The 20797-nt window shown below is 33.5% G+C and overlaps 6 protein-coding genes across 9 annotated transcripts; 3 read left to right on the top strand and 3 right to left on the bottom strand.

Annotated features, from left to right (window-relative positions):
• Nucleotides 1-6: 6 nt before the first annotated feature.
• LOC116343401 lies at nt 7-2289 on the bottom strand. 3 transcript variants are annotated; one of them, XM_031771423.1, is made up of 6 exons: nt 2165-2179; nt 2005-2030; nt 1712-1856; nt 1452-1609; nt 693-1384; nt 7-594 (listed from the first exon to the last, which is right to left on the bottom strand). In XM_031771423.1, the coding sequence occupies exons 3-6, from the start codon at nt 1854-1856 to the stop codon at nt 348-350; spliced, it is 1242 nt and encodes a 413-aa protein (XP_031627283.1). In that variant the 5' UTR covers nt 2005-2030; nt 2165-2179; the 3' UTR covers nt 7-347. The 3 variants fall into 3 exon arrangements, with proteins under 3 accessions (XP_031627283.1, XP_031627284.1, XP_031627282.1); XM_031771424.1 differs by lacking the exon at nt 2165-2179 and adding an exon at nt 2093-2109; XM_031771422.1 differs by lacking the exon at nt 2005-2030 and having other exon boundaries at nt 2165-2289.
• Nucleotides 2290-4180: 1891 nt separating this feature from the next.
• LOC116343402 (3-hydroxyisobutyryl-CoA hydrolase, mitochondrial-like) lies at nt 4181-5881 on the top strand. The gene is made up of 6 exons (XM_031771425.1): nt 4181-4775; nt 4838-4930; nt 5006-5268; nt 5331-5472; nt 5530-5656; nt 5757-5881. The coding sequence occupies exons 1-6, from the start codon at nt 4289-4291 to the stop codon at nt 5803-5805; spliced, it is 1161 nt and encodes a 386-aa protein (XP_031627285.1). The 5' UTR covers nt 4181-4288; the 3' UTR covers nt 5806-5881.
• A 193-nt stretch (nt 5882-6074) lies between these two features.
• Nucleotides 6075-8303, top strand: LOC116343272 (3-hydroxyisobutyryl-CoA hydrolase, mitochondrial-like). Of its 2 annotated transcripts, none has more exons than XM_031771255.1 (7): nt 6075-6452; nt 6537-7019; nt 7091-7255; nt 7317-7579; nt 7644-7785; nt 7853-7988; nt 8059-8303. In XM_031771255.1, the coding sequence occupies exons 2-7, from the start codon at nt 6674-6676 to the stop codon at nt 8084-8086; spliced, it is 1080 nt and encodes a 359-aa protein (XP_031627115.1). In that variant the 5' UTR covers nt 6075-6452; nt 6537-6673; the 3' UTR covers nt 8087-8303. The 2 variants fall into 2 exon arrangements, with proteins under 2 accessions (XP_031627115.1, XP_031627116.1); XM_031771256.1 differs by having other exon boundaries at nt 6076-6167.
• Nucleotides 8304-10715: 2412 nt separating this feature from the next.
• On the top strand, nt 10716-14962 carry LOC116343236 (glutamate receptor ionotropic, kainate 2-like). Its single transcript, XM_031771194.1, has 14 exons — nt 10716-10888; nt 11226-11404; nt 11473-12193; nt 12265-12428; nt 12496-12714; nt 12797-13003; nt 13070-13099; nt 13165-13219; nt 13290-13566; nt 13704-13926; nt 13990-14215; nt 14277-14392; nt 14451-14597; nt 14671-14962. Exons 1-14 carry the CDS (start codon nt 10804-10806, stop codon nt 14827-14829), a joined length of 2808 nt encoding a protein of 935 aa, XP_031627054.1. The 5' UTR covers nt 10716-10803; the 3' UTR covers nt 14830-14962.
• A 470-nt stretch (nt 14963-15432) lies between these two features.
• Nucleotides 15433-16221, bottom strand: LOC116343456 (sulfotransferase 1C2-like). Its single transcript, XM_031771506.1, has 3 exons — nt 16149-16221; nt 15889-16071; nt 15433-15782 (listed from the first exon to the last, which is right to left on the bottom strand). Exons 1-3 carry the CDS (start codon nt 16219-16221, stop codon nt 15433-15435), a joined length of 606 nt encoding a protein of 201 aa, XP_031627366.1.
• A 1164-nt stretch (nt 16222-17385) lies between these two features.
• On the bottom strand, nt 17386-20794 carry LOC116343213 (protein IWS1 homolog). Its single transcript, XM_031771154.1, has 8 exons — nt 20433-20794; nt 19730-20275; nt 19213-19638; nt 18957-19049; nt 18580-18893; nt 18302-18514; nt 17813-18211; nt 17386-17724 (listed from the first exon to the last, which is right to left on the bottom strand). Exons 1-8 carry the CDS (start codon nt 20446-20448, stop codon nt 17602-17604), a joined length of 2130 nt encoding a protein of 709 aa, XP_031627014.1. The 5' UTR covers nt 20449-20794; the 3' UTR covers nt 17386-17601.
• Between the last annotated feature and the right edge of the window lie 3 nt (nt 20795-20797).

Here is a 20797-nt window from a genome sequence, read left to right as displayed (position 1 = left end):
ATTCATTGGTATTCATTCATTCTCTATTGTGTCTACCCCCTAGAATAAATGTCAATAAAATTATACATTTTATCAAATGTTGCAACATCATCTTTCGTTAGCTCATTCGAATTTGTAAATGTTTTAATAGCATCTTCTTTCTAATCTTCGATTGTATATTGAAATAGCACTCTATTTTTGATAAAACAATAGAAGTGATTGTTGTTGTTATAAAATACTTACGTTGGTGCAATAATTATAACAATCACTTTTATTGTTCTATCAAAAATAGCGTGCTATTTCTTTTCATTTCAAATGAATATTCAGCCCAATATATTGTCTGAAAATAATTTCAACAAATTGTACATTTATATATAGCCAAGACGATCTAAGCCAACGAACATATCCATCGCTCGTTTGTTGTACGCTGCTTTGGAATCCTTTGAAAAATGGAAAACAAAACAGTCAGAGTCTTCCACCTTTTTGATTGATTCTTCATCTGCGCAAAATTGATTGAATAGTAATGACCCAACGAATACACTGTAAACTCCAAACTTTTGTAATTGATCTAATAAAGCTTCGTATGGAAATAGTTTTTGTGGATCGGAGCCCAATCTAGAAAAAATGAGATAAAATTTTAAAATGTTTCTATGTATTGAAATTGTATTCGACGTTCGATCCATTGTTAATATAGTAGAAATATTATTGTTTACCTTCTCAACAGATCCGAGAGGCTATCATGATAAATGTGCAAGAACTCCTCGTAATGTTGATCACGCAACTCCTTGGTAATCGTACAGAACAAGTACAAAAGTAAATCAATAACTGGCGAAGCGTATCGAGTGAATTGGAAATCAAATATCTTCACTTTGTTTGGTTTGCCTTCGTCATCTTTACTGAACATTGTATTATTGCTTGTAACATCACCGTGGCAAATAACCGCATATGGTTCGGCTGCTTGGCTTGAAGCCAAACACATAATGGTTGAATAATAATCATCTCCTACAGATTTTTTGATTTTTTCGAATAAATCAAAGCATTTTTCTTCCTTTAATACCTCAAAACATTTTTCAAATTCAGTTATCATATCGTGTGACTGTGTCCAGAATTGTTCGATTGCAAGGCTGGCCAATTGCTTAAATTTTTCTGGTTGTTGGTCTTTTAACGCAAACGAAATTGCATGGAACTTTCCGAGTGCCTTCAACACGGCGGACATGTGATCAAATGTGATTGTCTCTTTGCGAACATTGACCATTTCAAAGTTTCGTATTCTTAAATCTTCAAGAAAAACAGATTCGAAAAGATCTTCACTTATACTGGAATAGTATTGTGGAAACTCATTAAAACCATCTTTCTCTAGATCAACCCCTTGGGATAATTGGAATTCATTGAAATATACCAACACCTACAAAATATCATACAAGTATATACATTTTTGCGTTGTGTGTTTTTGTATTTGAAATGAAATCTACCTTATCATACATATCTATTTCGCGCAAAAACATCTGACGCAATGCAAATTCACCTCGTCGTTTCAAATTTTTCGGTGCAATTTTTAGAATCAACGACGATTGATTATGATTTTCATCTTCATATAGAATTCGATATACATTTCCCATGAAGTTTGCGCCTTCGATTTGAAATAATAATTGTTAGTTTGTTTCAATCTCAAAAGAGCAATAAAATAAACCTTTTTTCTTACACCAATAATCCAATACACCAACAAACTTACCTTTTTTCGAGCCAAATTCAATGGAAAATTTGAAATTATTTGAATTGGAGCGTTTTTTTAGAACTTTAATAAGTTCATTTTCGATGGGTTTTTCCAAAATTTCACTTATTGCCAAGTCATCTCCGATTAGATTATTCGACGCCATCTAAATATAATCAGTTAATATATGAAATGAAAGTGTAAACAATATAGATTATAAAGTCAAAAACAAATGTGAACTAGATTCCCACTCGATTCGCAATTCTTGAATGTGAAAAAAGTGATTTCCCAAAGAAACAATTGTCTTAAGTCACCTTGAATTTATACTGCTTTTTTATTTCTATAATTTGAACGTTAATTTAAAAGATTTAAATTTACTTCAAATTATATACCATTTCTTACATTGAAAGTATTCACTCCACAGAAAATATTTAAAAAATACAAAAAATCCAACATCAGCTTACAAAAAATTACCTTTGAGAATCTTTATGGTGAAAACTAGAGTGCCACGTCCGTATAAGTGATCAGCTTATTAATATAAGTTTTTATCTGCAACTCGTTCAACTGCAATGTTATCTATCATTTTTTGTGTGATTTTAACATATTTATCAGTAGAAATCAAAGCAGTGCCTAAGAAAAAAGATTACAATTATCTTCTTACTTTTCCGCACACACCGAGTGTGTAAGGGGAAAGTATTGCAGTGGGTCAAAATTTACGACACCTCAAAAACATGTTTTCTGGACGTTTCTGAGGTCAGAAAACCCGAATCAGGCCGTTTTGAGCATGGTTGTTGTGGGTCTGTTCCACGTCGTACGTTGTCCGCCATTATAATTTGTCCATCGATTATCTCACCCCCCAGAAAAGTTATTTAAAATCTGACTTCACGGGATGATTGGGGGTCCCGAGAAATAGAAATCATTAGATTTTGAGCGATTTTAGTTGATGGAAAAAAATGTCATGCCTGGAGTGATACCAATGAAAAAGAGTCCAATTTTCGTCCAAAAGTCATACTTAATGTAGACCTAAACACTCAAAAATATGTATTCATTTTCATTTTTGTATGGGAGGTACTCTTAATTTTGGTTGAAATTTCTCCAAACATATTTTTTATAGTGTTTTGTTAGAAAAAAGAATACTTTCAAATGAATCGTTGCGGTGAAAAAGTAGCTCTTATTTTTCTCCAAATAATACTGCAACATAAAGTTTTTTATGAATAGTTTATTTGTTGTATTACAACAAATAAACCGTGTGAAAAAACTTCATTTTGCAGTATTATTTGGAGAAAAATAAGAGCTACTGTTTCGCCGCAACGATTCAAATGTCGTACAAATGGGTTCATCATGAAAGTGTGAAAAATCTTTTCTCGGGTACTTCTGCTATTAAATTAAAGAATATTTCGTTGCCAAAGCTGAAACATATTTTTTGGTCTCGAACTTTACGCCACTTGAAAGGCTTGAAAAATCGAACAAATATTATTTTGAACTTTCTTAATAAAATACGCAACTACCACCGTGCCGAAAAGTTCGTCTTACTCCCGTAAGACTCTTTATTTTTGATGATTATTCCCTGTGTTTTACTATAAGTAAAAAACACTAGGGGAAAATATCGAATAAAATAAGTTACGAATATGCTGCGTATAAGAATATAAACCGTATATACCGAAGAATATTTGCAAATAATATTTGCAATTAACTCCGTATATATATGGTTTATACGCATATATGCAGCGTATATGCGGCATGTCTTCATCTATTTATATTATATTAGGTAAAAAATACTTGAGTATAAACCGTATAAACGTATAGATAATTCCCGCTAGAAAAAACACTTCTTTGGGAAGACGCAATACTGCACATCAGGTCTGAAATAAATTTTCATTGACGCTTGCAATCAATGATATTTTCATTTTTATTTTTCTAAGAAATGTCTCGGAAAAAAATGCGGACAGACAAACAAACCATTTCAAAAATTTCGAGTATTTTCGAAAGATTTTTTGGAATGACCATATTTCGTGCACTTTTCAATCGATTCCAACAATTTTTTTTTCAACACTATCTACTCGAACTCCAGTTTCCGAATATGCCATTTTTCGGAAAATTGTTTCTGGTTTGTGTGGTCAAAAATGGACAAAACCAAAAATTTACCTTTTTTGCTGGATTCTTTATAAGGGCCTCAGGCGCTATCTAAATATGGTGGTAGCTCGTCCCTGCGGCCCTCCATCTCGACTGCCGTACCTCGTGATGTAACATAATATTAAGAAAAACAATATAAAATACAAGTAATGTGTGTATTTAATTTTCATTAAACATGAAATAAATTCAAAACGTTCCAATTTCACGAATTTTAATGGTTATTGTTCTCATTAGACATTTTCAAATATGCCGCTTGTGACAGTTTTGACAGTTCATAATTTCATTTTATAGCACAAAATACATGCAACAGTTTGACAACCAGTTCGCTGTATTGTATATATGACTTTTACATATGTTATCACTTAGCTTAATAACAATCTGTCTTATTGAGAAAAAAAAATCAAAATATATTCAAAACTTACGAAAATTAAATGGTGATATTCTAAATGTGATAATTAATAGAAGATGGCTGCAAAACTATTCATCCGACTGTTCCCTTCAAGTGTGTGGAAAAATTTAAAATCAATAACAAACATTACAAGATCATTGTCAAATGATTATGTGCGGGTTGATGAAGTGGGCGATAAAGGAATACTAATGTTGAATCGGGGAAATGCAATGAATGCAACGAACCTTGATATGCTTGAAACACTTTCAACAAATATAAAGAATTGGAGTAATCAAAAATCGTTGATAATTGTTAAAGGTGTTGCAGGTAAAGCATTTTCGGCCGGCGGTGATTTAAGATCGTTGGTTGAATCTTCGAGTGATGTCAGAAGAAAGATATTTCGAACCGAGTACGAAATGAATCATGTGATTGCAAACTTGGAAACACCGTACATAGCTTTTATCGATGGCGTCACAATGGGTGGCGGTGTCGGTATTTCAATATATGCCGACTATTGTATTGCAACTGAAAACACACTTTTTGGAATGCCCGAATCGTCTGTTGGTAATTTTACCACCTCAACATTGCAAAGCCAATACTTAAACACCATTCGAATGTTATTTTAGGTCTTTTTCCTGATTGTGGATCATCATACTTCTTCCCTAGACTTAATGAGAAAATTGGTTATTATTTGGGTCTAACTGGTTTCCGGTTGAGAGGTAAGACATTTGAACAAATGACAGACCCATTGCAACAGAATATTCATATGCGATGTTATGTACATATTTCTACAGGTCCAGATGTGTTACACGCTGGCATTGCCACTCATTATTGTGACAGTGCAAAAATTCCAGAGATGGAAAAGGCCTTACTCAGTTTAAAAGATGCGAAAAATATCGGGAGCGTTATTGATGACTATTGCCAAACGCCTCAAACCGAATTCATATTGACAAAGCACCTTGATCAGATCAATAAATGCTTTGATGCCTCTTCGGTAGAAGAAATTCTGGACAATTTAGAGAAAGATAATAGCGAATGGGCGAAACAAACAATCAATGTAATTTCCATATCGTTCAAATACATTGCATAGCATATTGGACGTTTTTATTCTTATCATAGATGCTTCGGAAACTTTGTCCGACAAGTTTAAAAATTATCTTCCGTAATTTGGAACTCGGAAAAAATTTATCATTAGGAGAATGTTTACAGATGGAATACCGCTTGGCGCTTCGTTTGATTGCCGGAAAGAACTTTCAAGAGGGTATGATCATTTCAGCTTTACTATTACAATTTTGCATTGCATATAATGTCACCATAGGTGTTCGAGCCCTGCTAATAACTAAGGACAACAATCCCAACTGGGATCCATCACGCATCGAAGATGTTACCGACGAATATTTATCATCATTCTATAAACCATTGCCAAATAATGAGGAACTGCCGATGTAATTCTTGAATCCAAAACAATCCTTTTGCTTAACTGTTTTCTTTATGTTGAGTTTAATACCAGATAATTTAATAAATAAATACTTTTTTTACTTTCAGAGATGTTAAATTGAATGAGGATTTTCATAACCTGACACCAAACAAATAAAGCGACAATTTTAAGTAATAAATAATAATGTATAAAGAAATTATTCTTCATTTTTACACGTGAATGGAAAAAGCAATGAAACATATATTTTTAAATTTTATTATTTTTGTAATAAAAATTGTATGAATTCAAAAATGAAATATTGTTGTATAAATAGATAATGTTTTGTTTACCAAAAAACACATGTGAACTGTCAAATATATGACATGTTGTTTGGAGTAGTGACGTTTCATGACTATTCTATGACGTTTTACGATCTTGTTAGTGCTTAAACCATAGTGTGTTTGTGTTATTTTGAAGCGGGAAACCTTAATTAATGTATTTTCCAATGTCAAACGCGTGTACGATGATAATTTAGCAAAGTTTGTACAATTCTACGTTATATAATAGATTCAAGCTAACTCAGTCTGTGCTTAAATCAATGCTGAAAGACTGCTGGCGTTTCGAATCATATGCGATTCTTATTCAAGACTATTCAATCATTAATGATTCTGTCAGAAATAATAAATCGTTAATCCAAGCCACTCAAATAAGATTTCAGTCAAAAAACCGGTGAAAATAGTCCAATTAAATTATTAAAAATGATCGATTTAAACACACACTAACGTTGGCTTGCGTTTATTAATTCCACTTTATATTCAAGCTATGTAAGTGTATGTGTTAGAAAAGGTTATATATAAAGAGGTTAATACGTCAATTTCTATTTTGCTGAATATATGAATGAAAAATAGCGCAAATAGATAGCAAAAGAGAGTGAAGAAAAATATGCTGGATTTAAAGTGGCACACTTCAATCTCTGTTTGTCAGTTTAATAGACGACGTTGAAACAGTCACTGATAATTAATCACTGACAGCAGCAAAATAAAGAATGGTTCTACCAAAAACTGATTCGGTATTGGCCGAAGAGCGAAACAACAAAGGCATATTAACACTAAATCGACCAAAAGTATTGAATGCAGCGAACTATGAAATGGCTGAAAAGGTGTTTGTTGCATTAAACAAGTGGCGAGATACAAAATCAATGGTAATAATCAAAGGCAGCGGAGATAGGGCATTTTGTGCGGGTAGCGACCTCAAACAATTGATTGAACCGAGTGAATTTGAAACAAATGTGAAATTTTTTAAAGTTGAATATACGGTGAATTTTATGATAGCAAATTTAAAAATTCCTTATATATCACTGATTGATGGCATTATTATGGGCGGCGGAGTTGGTATGCAGAACCATTAAAATCCAAATTATTTTGGCACAAATACTGCAGTCTTTTTTTTTGTATAATTCAAGGTTATTCAATACATGGAAAGTATCGTATTGCGACCGAACGTACGGTTTTTGCAATGCCAGAGACAAAAATCGGTGCCATGCCGGACATTGGCAGTTCATACTTTTTACCACGGTTAAAAGGAAAACTTGGTTATTATCTCGGTCTCACCGGATCCAGATTAACGGGTATTTTAAATCATTTTTGTATTCCATTTGATGTTTATCATTTTGTTTCGATTGTTTTTAGGTATTGATGCATTACACGGTGGCATTGCTACACATTATTGCGATAGTGCACGTCTTCCACAGCTAGAAGGAGCATTAATTAATTTACAAAATGCCAATGACATCGAACAAGTTCTTGACGAATATTGTCCAAAAATAAAATCAGAATTTAGTTTAGCCAAACATCTTTCACAAATTAATAAATGCTTCAATGCATCTACAATCGAAGAAATTTTAACAAATTTAGAAGAAGACGACACCGAATGGTCGAAACAAACGATTAAAGTGAGTAAATTAAGCAAATAAATTAAAATGGTCAAAACCAAATTAAATCAAATAAATTATTTAGGTGCTTCGAACAGTGTCGCCGGTGTCCTTGAAACTCACACTACACCAGCTTCAATTGGGCGCTTCATATTCATTAGGAGAATGTTTGCAAATGGAATATCAGCTAGTTCGACGAATTTTAAAGCATGATGATTTTCATGAAGGTCAGCACTTACACGAATATTTCTAACATAGTTTCAATTGAACCATTTGATGTGCATTTAAATTTAGGTATTAAAGCGTTGCTAGTTCGTAAGGATAATAAGCCAAAGTGGAATCCAGCACGAATCGAAGACGTCATTCTTGAAAAACACGTTCTGCCATTTTTCAAACACTTTCCGGACAACGATATTGATGAATTGCCAATGTAGGTAGATCATTTGCAAATTTTATTGGAAATAGGAATACGGTTTTAAAAATGATATTTTTATTTACAGAAGCGTCAAATTAATTTCGAAATTTTAAACCTAAATATATAGATCACATTTAATGACATTCCTTTAAATCAACATAGATGTATTGCAATGTATCAACTACTTCAAGAATTTTTGATTAGATTCGTTGGTTCAATAATAGATATTTGTATAAAGTATAATTACACTGGGACTTTGACTTTTTCTTGCTAATTAAGAAGATAAATGTACACTTACAATAAAAATAAAAACAGTGGTAATTTAATAAATCAAGACTTTTTAATGTGCGTATAACATTTGTTTTTACAACTTGTATAAAATTTAAATAAAAACTCCACTTTCCTCAAGACATTTTCTGAATGACAAAAGTAAGAACCGGAATAGAATTGGAAACACCAGTTATTAAAACATCTCATCAATCTTGCTGTTTTTTAATCAATTTTTCCAAGAAATGACACGTGATGTATTATATGAATCGATAAAATCACTTTATTTTGAAAGAATTTTTGAATATTCGCTCAATTTTAATCGTTTGGTTATACCATTTATTTATCTCATAAACAATTTTACATTAAACATTTATATCACATTAAGTGCATAAACAAGATTCAGAGCTTTGTGAGTGGATTCAGAATATATTTTTTCTGTTAATTCACTTCATTCGTTTATAATGAATTTGAATTGTGTTTGCATTAAATCAAACCTTATATAGCATAGAAATTGAACGTTGTTCAATAATAAAGTAAAATAATTTCGAAAAGAAAAACTTAAGATCAAAATTCAAAATTTCGTTTCAGAGCGGTACAAAGATTGGCAATAAGAATTATTGTTAACTTTCAGCTATGAATATACCCACGGACTATGAATATGATTAACGAATCTAAACATAAACTATTCTGCCGAAATGATGAATTCTTTAAAATGATTCATAAAATCACAATTATATTTTGACAATTAAATCATTTTATAAGTATACTAAATTGATTACAATCCAATAAGAAGAACGTTATATTTCAAAGAAAACTGATAACTCTGTAATTCGCCAAATTCACTTTCAATAAATACATAAATCAAAACAATTGAATTAAATGATTCATATAAAATCTGTGAAGGTAAATAAATCAATAGCGTCAATAAAATGATGGCGTAAGTAATAAGAAGCACTTTAATTTATTTAAATTGGAAAAATCGAAACATTTGATTATACAGTTCACTCATAAACAAAAAAAATATCCGCGTCAACATTGAAATGAGTTCTTTGCAACTGTAGGCGCGAGTTATAAAAATTCGTATATACAAATCAGATCGTTCATTGCATCGTTAGAAATTGAAGGTTATACATCAAAAATTAATTCGAAAAAGTTTATCAATTTTTTTTAAAGACACGCGATAAGAAAAATGTCGAGCCTTAAAAACCGGTTACATGTCCATTTTTCTTGCCGCTCTTGTAATAATTTATATATGTTCAATAAACATCATAGGGAAGGAGTGTGGTGCCCCAGCTGCCGACAGTATAATGCATTCAATCCCTCGTGGATGTGTTTTTGCAGTTCTTGGTATTATGCCCACGTATAGGTTTGTCATATGCGCGCACTGTTCATTTTTCCAATTTTTTGATATTTAAGCAATATTTTTGTCTCACTTAGCTTGTGTCATTTTTTTCAGTAATTCACACATATTTGATGATCAACAAACTGGATCCATGTGACTGGAAATACATTATCAAATATTTTAATCAAAATTACATTGTAATGATGCATTGAATAAATTATTATTAGATTCAATCTCCTTTTTATGTGATTATTTAATTTCTTTCAGCTGAAGAATCAAATGAAGAGCACATAAATTTAATAAATCTGAACGATTTGTTTTTGGTGTGATGTAAAAATTTGATTGGTTTCTACTCTGAATATTTGGTTTTGTCACATTTTCATTATTATTCCTGGTATATACAAATTGCTAGGAGGAGACACCAAAGAATAAATTCTGAATCCAGTATATTACTAATCCAGCTATTCCACTAATCCAAAAACACAAATGTGAAATCGAAACTATTTTCCTATTTCATTCACTGTTTCGATATTCCACGCGAATCCGTTCACAGAAGTTGCTATTTCATTGCAATTTCTCGAACCTTTACACTAAAAGTCTAATCCCATTCCACGTGTCTGCCCCCTAGACAAATTGTTGATCATTTTAGTCGATTTTTTGTACCGAAATATGTTCCCAATGACAATAAATTGGACTGATAGTTTGTTATATGGCGTATTTCAGTGTAGACTGAGTGTGGGTGAATTTGTTCCGGTTCGACATATTTTTTTGTGTTCTTGCCAAAAAACTTGTATACATATAAGCATGTAAATAAATTCAACGATCGTTTATTCAATAATTTGGAAAATATATTTGAGCTAGTTGCCCGTACGATATATTACGCTAATAAAAAAATATACGATTTCGAAACATAAAGTTTTCTCGCCTTCGCCAAACACAAGCGATCACTGATTCATTTCTTATGAACTCTGTACATATATATAAAACACATCGCATCTGGTGTTTTTGTCGTAAAAGCGTGTACGACTTTTAAAAATATATATTTTGTTTAGTGTGCAGTCGAATTTTATGTCGATGTGTAAAAAAAGATCGACTTTTCATTTCAGTTCGCATTGAGCGTGTGAGGTGATAGTATCAAAACGTGTCGTGTTCGAATATCAAAGGCGGATTCGTTCGTATTTTCTATCGAATCTTTGGTTTTTTTTTTTCAATGAAACAATGAAATTTGACTATAGAATATTATTATTTATTGTAATCGTAAACGTGTCGAATTCAAAATGTCAGAAAAATCAAGTGACGATTGGTAAAAAATGGATATTATCGTATAATATTGAAATTAACAGACAATATATTAAATTAACTGGTCAGTTGAGCTGGCAGTACGTTAGCCAGCTAAATGGGCTTAAACAATAGACGTTATTGTTTTAATGATGAATCAATTTTCTTGTTTTAATAGAAGTGATTGTTCATTATAACAATAACTTCTATTGTTTGAGTCCATTTAGCTGGCTAACGTACTGTCAGCTCAACTGACCAGTTAGTTCAATATATTGTCTGGAAATTAATGCATGATAGTCATGCGTCTGAATGCGTGGGTGTGCTTAAAATAATTTCGTTTGTTTATTCTTTGATGTGAACAGGAGCCGTTTTTGAGGACAATGGATTTTTTGATAAAAACATTCAAATGCTCAAATATGCTGTCAATGAAGCGAATGAAAAAATTCTCCAAGACAGTGGCATGGAGCTGATCGTAAAATATAAAAAAATTGCACCCGGTCGTGAGTGGCATGTTTCGAAACGTGTTTGTGATTTGCTTGAAGTAATTACATTTTTGCAATGGATGAAATACTATATTTGTATAAAATCTAAAATAAATTCTCTCGATAGCGGGGTGTTGGTGTTATATTTGGACCACAATCAGTATCGTCTGCTTATCATGCAATGAATATCTGCGATTCGAAGGAAATACCATACGTGAACACATATATGGACGAAGATGCAGCCGCTAAATCAGCTGCGCTCAATATTCATCCGAATTTGGAAAGTTTAACACAATTGCTATTGGACTTTGTTATTGCTTCCGAATGGAAGAACGTAACGATCTTGTATGAATCTCCGCTGTGGCTGAAACGAGTCGCAAAAGTGTTAGAAACCAACAAAGACCTTAAAAATCGAATAAATGTACGAAATCTAGACTATACCACCAACAATGAATTTCGACCCGTTCTACAGAAAGCTCGTGAATTGGAGTCCACAAATATTATTTTAGAGTGTTCTTCGGAGTCGTTGCCCATTATTTTACGACAATCGATGCAGGTCGGACTAATTACAAAGCAATACAATTGGATTATTACAAACTTAGATACACATTCAATCAATTTGGAACCGTATCAATATAGCGATGCAAAAATTACAACATTTCGCATTTTAAACAAAAAACATCCGATTTTCGACACACCAAAAGATGATGATGATAGCAATCAAGACCTTTTCAATGTTGATCCTGAAAGCAAATTTGATGTAGAAACTAGTTCAACTAACAACAATTGTAAATCGAATTTCGATTCGACCAATGTTGTCATTCCAAATTATCCGGATAAGTTAAACGGTCGGTATTTTACATTGTTTGAATGCGTCACATCAGAAATTAAACTAAATAATTGAAACACATTTTTTTAGGCCTTGTCAGCCTTCAAACTTCGCTTATCTATGATGCTGTGATGGTATTTTCAATTGCCATTGAAAAACTTGGCGCCGATCAAGTGGCACCGGTACCAATTGCATGTTTTAACCGTACCTCCATGTGGAATAAAGGTTACACGATATTGAATTATATGAAAAATGTAAAATTATTTGTGAAGACTAAACGACATTTGGAAAAGTTCAATAAATGTACATTCTCTTTTGAAGGTTAATTATGATGGTGTATCTGGTAGAATTGAATTTGACAACAGTGGTGTACGTTCCAATATCACAATCGACTTGCTCGACGTCAGATCAGAAACCATTGGACAGTGGACATATGGGGTGGAAAATCGTTTAAAAATCGGTGGCCAAAATGCGCCATTAAAAAAAGATGACATTTATGGTTCTTTGAAAAATGTAACTTTAAGAGTTATTACCGCCTTGGTAAAAATATCAACTTTTTCTTACTTTCATGATCATTGTTGACGAAATATTTCACAAAAGTCTATGTGTTTTTCAATTACAGACTGAACCTTATACTATGTATAAAAATGGCACAGATTTGTTGATAGGAGATGATCAATTCGAAGGTTATGCAATTGACTTGATTTTTGAGCTCTCATTAATTTTGGGATTTAATTATACATTTATTGTTGAATTTGATAATAATTATGGAACGAGAGACGAAGCAACAGGGGATTGGAATGGCATGATTGGAAAACTTATATCAGGTGTAAGTGCAATATTAATTAAACAACAACAAAAAATGCATGTAATCGATTTTTGTGCAATATTACAGGATGCGGACCTCGCCATCACCGATTTAACGGTAAGTGATTCAATAACTACGGCAACATGAGGAAGTATTTAACTTAGTTTTTATCGTTTTAAAAGGTTACAGCAGCTAGAGTACATGCAATTGATTTTTCACCAAGTATTATGAATTTAGGTGAATATCTTGTTCGGAACCCGTCTGGTGATTGTTTTATAAAAAATACTTTTTTTCCCTATTCAAAAAGGCATTGCTATTCTGTATCAAATACCAAAAAAGGCACCTCCAGATGTGTTCAGTTTCATGAAGCCGCTTGGAGGTGACGTTTGGATTCTGTTGGGTACAACTTATCTCTTTGTTTCGATTTGTTTCTTTTGTGTGGGTCGAATCTCACCCGCCCAATGGGAATGTCCATATCCATGTATCGAGGAGCCAAAATTTTTGGAAAATCAACTTAGTTTTCAAAATTCACTATGGTTCGCTGCAGGAGCAATACTACAACAAGGATCGGAAATTGAAATAAAGTGAGTTTTTTCATGTTTTTTTTCTATCCCTCAAAAATATACAAATAATGCTTTTAAATTTTTTTTCAAAAGCGTAACTTTATTTTATTTTTTATTTTATAATGCATAATGCTTAATGCTTATCAATTCAACGCTAGAGCCGTATCAGTTCGTTTGCTATCAGCAGCTTGGTGGTTTTTTACGTTGGTCATCGTCGCATCTTATACAGCAAATCTTGCGGCTTTCTTGGTGCTTGAAAATCCAATTGAAAAAATTAAAAGTGTGGAAGATTTTGCAAACTGTGGCCTTGAAAACGAAAAGGAGTGTCCTGCCGCTACATTTGGCGTTAAAGAAGAGGGAGCCACAAAACAGTATTTTGAAGTAATAATGGAATATTAAGGCAAAATTTACAAATTTTCTAATATTTTTTTCAATTGTTGAAAGCATTCGGAGCATGAGCCGTTCAAACATATGTATCGATGGATGGAGAAAAATCGAGATGTAGCTTTTGTAAAAAACAATCAAGCAGGATTAGAAAAGGTACAAAATTCGGATTATGCATTTTTAATGGAATCAACCTCTCTGCTGTACTTCACTGAACGAAACTGCGATGTGACAATGGCTGGAGATTTAATCGATGATCGAAATTATGCGATTGGAATGCCTAAGAGTATTATTTTCTTCATTTTTACAAACTGAATTATTTTATTAATAAATTTGAACTTTTGAAGATTACAAGTACTACCATGAGTTGTGTGAGGGCGTTTTACGCTTGCAAGAGCTCGATGTTTTGGAGAAATTACATAGGAAATGGTGGAAATCTAAACGCGGTGGTGGTGCATGTCAGGTGAGTCTTGACAATCATTTAATTAAAAAAAATATTCTTCTAATGCAAATCACCGTAGAAAAAATCGTCAACGGAAGCAGAACCCTTGGAATTGAATCATGTGGTGGGAGTTTTCGTTGTGGTGGCTGGTGGCGTCGCCTTTGCTCTTCTATGTGGCATTGTTGGTATGAGTTATGGTATTCGAAAAAGAGCGAAAAAGGCCAATGTAATTATGCGGATTATGTTTATTTAAATAGTTTTTTTACACATTTGCCAAATTGAATGGTTATTTTCCGTAGATTGAATTCAAGGAACAAATGAAAATCGAACTAAGATTCTTGATGAAATCATTGGCCAATCCTGATAAACCGAAACCAACTCGATTGATGAAAAAGGGACAACTATCATCATCTCGGTCAGACACTACAAGTCGATCAAATCATACCATATCACCGTGATTTGTTTGTTTGCGTTTAAACGTTTACAAGAAACTATGCCAAAAAAACGAATTCTGAAAAATGCAACGTACATTACGCGCTATTGTTATATCTCTAATTTAGTTCAATAAACGATTTTTTTGAAATTTGACAATGACCGGAATTTGATTACCCATCTCTGATTTTTATTCCATAGCCAAGTTACATGAGAATATACTGAAAAATTAAGCCGTAAATGAAGACCCCGCATTGAAATGTTTATTTAAATTGCATATTTGAAATCCGAGTGCTTCAAACAAATCGCTGTCCACTCATCAGACTTTTTGATATATTTTCACTCATTTCATCAGTAAATCCGCCGGCCTTTCCTTTTCGAAAGAATCTGAAAAAACATCAAAATAATCGTTTCATAGCTCTCACTTGCTCAATCTTAATTATAGCAATTTATAAATTGCTTGTGTGCTTTTACACTTACTGATAGTCTTTTGCGTCTTTTGATATGATAGTAAGTTTCTTCATATTTCCAAACGATATATCTATTGAAAATATCGAGAGGGGAGTATGTTTTTATTCAGACATTACTCAGCCATAAGCGCTGAATAACATACCTTCTTCTCGATGTATTCAATAGATATAGTCTGTGAGCCGTTTTAGTTCATCTTCATCATACATGCTTTCCAGGAATTTGGCAATTTTTTTAATTCCACCAAATTGTTCTTCAGAATTTAAAAACAAAAAATTATTCAAACGATGAAGTTGCCAATATGCAAGAACATGAGAATGAATTGGCGCGAAAAGAACTCTATCCTCCAGGAACAAATCGAAGAATTCTTCAATGCTTCCCGAAAACCCTAGTGAAAACCAATCCATTCCATTTCGATAGATGTGAAAATTCGAAATGGCAACAGCCTTAGGATTGCGCGCAATGTAAATGATTTTCGGTCGAACCGTCCACATTTCTGCTGGCAACAAATTTGGGCGGAAAGTGTGATTGCGATGATGGTGCGTTATTCAGTTTCTCAAGTTGGCGATAATTATCGCCTAAACAGTCACGTTCGAAATGTTCATTAGTCCACAAACTAAGTGGTTTCTTCGAAAAATCAAATCCATTCTGCAATTGGCAAACAATATTCTCAATCCACGTTGAGCCCGTTCTCGGCAGTGACAAAATCCAGACATCGTCTTTTCTCACATCGAATGTTCGGAACTCGTCAGCCCATTTTTTAAATGATTTTATTGTGAAGCATGGTTCGAATTTATAATCTTTTGGAAATGGCAAATGCTCATTTGCCCACGGTTTTGTGTTTACCAAAAGATAAGTATTTACATTATCTATATACACGGTGTTCTATCAATTGGCGTATTTTCTTCTTCAAAAATGAACGCACTATCTTGAGTTAAATTCTGCGACATTTTCCGACATTTAAATGGAACTGATCTTCAATTAATACTGAATGATCATGTTCTTTGCAAAGCTGTTTTATAACATTTTAAATATCTTTGTCATGATAATATTGGTCAAGTTAACAATTTCTTTTTATATAATAATCATAATATATATTCGATTAGATCGAAGAATATCTCAACAAAAACTTATAGTAATATCTAGCAATACAAAAAGTCCTTTTGGTAATTCAAATCATTAAATAAAATAGAACAATTTCATTTTATCCGTTGGAATTATAATAGATAGCCAGATATAAAACGATATCATCATGGTCATGGCGCTTATATTTTGCTGTGCAATAAAATTCGTACGATTCGACTGACAAAGCTAATTTGTCTTATGCTAATCCCTTATAAATTCGAACCATGTTTCATGGCAAAAAAACTAAAAAAATGAGCGAATAAACTTCGAAAATTCAAAGCGAGATAAGACGACGTCTGAATTTTGGCATGACATTTTCTATAGACGCAAGCTATCACTGTATTAAATTGTACGTACCTGTTTACACTATCTCCGTAAATGTTCTCATTCAAATGTATTGATTGCTGTTAAGATAATGTCATTTTATTTTTGAAAAACACACATTTCTGTGATAAATAACGGTATACTTGAACCAAATCGTAACAAGCATGTATTGTGTTTGCACCGCTGCAGTTTAATGTCCATGACAGATAACTTCTCATTATTGCTATTTGAATTCAAATAAAAACTTTATGAAAATGAATACAATCTTTTTCTGTATATTCGTAAGTAAATTACTCAACATTGAAACTAATCGCTCAATAAAATCACATTTATTCATTTTATCAAAGTCAAAATAACCATTTGTATGAAAAACGACAAACTTTAAATTGAATTTGTATCGATTTCGCCGCGGGAATTGAATAATTTTCAAAATTTACAATTAGATATTTGGATAATCTAGTTATTATAGTGAAAGTGTGTTGTGTACACCATTTCCAACCGATAGAGAAAAAAACGCTTAATCGATGTATATTATAGGTATTTATTCAAATTAGGTTTGGGCGCAATCTAACGTGAAAACCATCAAAATGCATTCAAGATTTATTGGAATACAATTGAGTCTCATTTTCACTGGTTCCAATTTCTCAAAGAAAAGCACAGTTCAGTTGCCACAAGGTTCTGTTCAAATATTATGAATTTATTTTCAATTCATTTGTTCACATTTGTATAATCGGGTTTTTTTCTTTAAAATAGAAAATACAGTTTCTACCTCATTAAATTGTGTGTGAGTTTGTTTATGATCTACTTAGAATTAACATTATTATTTTTTTTTAAACGGATTCAGTTCGCAAACGATTTTCTATCCAAATACAATATTTAATTTACAATGACATTTTTCGTCCTTCGATTGAGATTTCGACGGCTCGCCGTGATCCTTTTAACCTTTTTGCATCAATAAATTTCTTCAGATGCTTTTCATATCGATTGGGCTTCTTTTTTTCAATCTGAAAATGGAATTAAAGTTTATTTTAATTAACAAAACGTTCTTTTTCAAATGAGATCTGTGGACATTGTTGAAATTAAAATACTTACGCGACTCATGTCAATATCAACGGTAGATCTAGGCCGGACAACATAGTCTTTGGTTGATGGTAGTGGTACTCGTGCACGACTAACCCATCCTTTGTCACCTGGACGCAGTTGACGTTCTTCGGTTGTGAACGATGTCAATTCTTTTTTCTTTGTGCTTGTTCCCGGTTCCGGGCTTGTGCGCCGTTTTCGTGGCATTTGCTCTAAATCACGTTGCAAACGTTCTTCACGTGTCAACGAACTCATGTCCGCGCTTAAATTGAATATTGGCCGGGCCCATTCTGATATCAATCGACCAGCTCGTTCACGATTCTTTTTCGTTTCGGATGGATGTTTATACAAGTACATAACTGCTTTTCCGACACCGGATTGCTTAAGATATGATTTGTCTATTGGTGGAAACTAAAAATGAAAAATTACATACATGAAAAAAATGAAATTCGATTTGTGATAAAAGCAAAATGGGAGGGAGAGTAACTTTAAAATACATACATCAGAGAGTAACTTTAAGATGCTTTCACGAATTTGTAAACATGGTAAACTTCGATTTGGCAACGGTGCCAACCAATCTGTTAAAACGTTTAATATATTGTGTTCGATGAACGCCAGTTGCAAGTCTTTCTTAATCAATTGTGACATCACCATTTTTAGCATGGAAATCTTTCTGGTAGCCGGTTTTTGTTGTAAATTCAATTCACGATCGTCCTGTTCAAGTAAAAAAATGTTGATTAAAATCGATTCAATAACTTCGATTTATTTATGCTTAATACCTCAGCTGCTGCACGCATATCTTGAATGAGTTGATCGATAATGTCGTCATTATCGTTAATGATATCAATATCACGTCGTTTTCGTCGTTTTGAGCTATCTTCACGTTTTTTAGCCAACATTGCTTCGAAATCATTGACAAACTCATTATCCCCGTGACCAACATCATTTGTGACACCTTCATCTGAACTTTCTCCACCGTCTCCCGTTGCTTGATGTACTTGATTTGCATCACCTTGGCCAGCTGTCGCTTCTTCTTCTTCATTATCTGAATCGATGATTTTGGCTCGCTTAACCGCTTGAGCACTAGTTGCACCTTTAATTTAAAGATTCGTTAATGGAATGATTCAATCATATGAAATCGTATCGTTATAATTACCTTCGTCCTCGGAATCACTCAAAAGTGCACGTTTTTTACGAACAGGTGAGCCACTGCGATTTGATGCTGCGCTACCGCTACGTGACCGAGAATCTGTGGATGAAACAAGGAATAGGTATTTTTTCACATTATTTTCAAATCTTTTTCAATAACTTTTCCCATTCAAAACGATGATTCAAATTATATTGAGCTGACAGCATTCAATTGAAGTGAATCACATTTATTTACTCTGAAAATTAGTACATTTTTTACTTACGTGAGCGACTTCTGCTTCTTGGTGTTCCACTCCGACTACGGCGAGAACCACTACGACTACGGCTTCTACTTCGGCTTCTACTTGAGCGGGAACCACTTGAAGAGACTGAGCTCTTACTTCTACTTCTACTTCTTGCAGAACCACTACGAGCTGATCCACTTCGGCTACGGCTACGGCTCCTACTTTTGCTGTGACGTGAACCGCTGTGGCTCCGGCTTCTACTTTTGCTATGACGTGAACCGCTGCGGCTCCGGCTTCTACTTTTGCTGTGACGTGAACCGCTGCGGCTGCGGCTTCGACTTTTGCTGTGACGTGAACCGCTGCGGCTGCGGCTTCGACTTTTGCTGCAACTTCGGTGTGAGCCACTTCGGCTACGAGCCGACCCACTACGTTTTGATGCTACACTTCCACTACGAGATCGTGAGCCTAAAATTTATTCAATAAGAAAAAGTCACTTTGTAAAAAAAAACTTTCAATTTCCACTAAAGAAAAAGACATCCAAAATTTCGTTACAAACCTGTTCGACTAATTGGTGAGCCAGTTTTACTGCGCGGTGTACGTGATCGGCTACGTCTTTCTGCTGTTGGGCTACCCGATGGTGAACGACTTGGCGATCGAATATTATCATTATCATTCGGTGTTGGTGAACGGCTTCGGGATTTTGATGAGCGCGCACCATCACCATCTGGGGACCGAACCTCGTTTGGTTCAGAAATTTCGTTGGATTCATTCAGATTTGGTGATGCCGAATCCGATCGATCTGAATTTGGTGATGCAATCGACTTATTGTTTTCGTTTGATTCATTCAATGGTGATGCCGAGCCCGACCGGTCTGAATTAGGCGATGAAATCGATTTATTGTTTTCATTCGATTCATTCAATGGTGATGCCGATCGCGATCGGTCTGAATTTGGTGAAGCAATCGATTTATTGTTTTCATTCGAGTCATTCATTGGTGATGCCGACCGTGACCTTGGTTCCGAGCCAGGGCTTCCACTGCGACTGCTCGATCTTGATAAAACATTTTCCTGGTCACTATTATTATCCGGACTCATTGGTGTATCTATTTGCAACGGAAGAGATAAAAAAAAATGTATACATCAGTCATATGTCTATGATAGCTACAACAACAATAATATTTCGGAGCATCGATTGTAGCCGATAAATGCAGGATTCAAATTACATCAAATTTTTAAGAAAAAAACATAAAAAATGCTTACCCATTTCAGCATCCATGCTTGACTTACAGGTTTGCCTTGTTTTAGCAAGGAAAAAACAGTAATATTTGTGGTGCGACAAATGATTTGGATGAAATGTATTCTCTCAAATTGAATACTCGTATGTATGCCCGAGAAACGTCAATAGCTTATGAAATAATTGTTCAATGTTTTGTGAATAAACAAATGAAATGAGCCAAATATGCTAAATGTTGTCCACACAGAAAATTTCTTATTTTTCCGATGTTTACTTTCCAACACTTCGAATGCAACTACACAATTTTAATTTTGTGATGTACACATGAAGGGAAAATTAAAAATGCTTTAATGCGGCTTGTTGTCTGAGCTGTCAACGCTTAATGAGCTGT

Source organism: Contarinia nasturtii, unplaced genomic scaffold (genome assembly GCF_009176525.2).
Source record: "Contarinia nasturtii isolate CC-2019 unplaced genomic scaffold, AAFC_CNas_1.1 Cnas_scaffold_993, whole genome shotgun sequence".
Taxonomy (NCBI): Eukaryota; Metazoa; Arthropoda; class Insecta; order Diptera; family Cecidomyiidae; genus Contarinia; species Contarinia nasturtii.
This window is presented reverse-complemented; position numbering and strand designations above follow the sequence as displayed.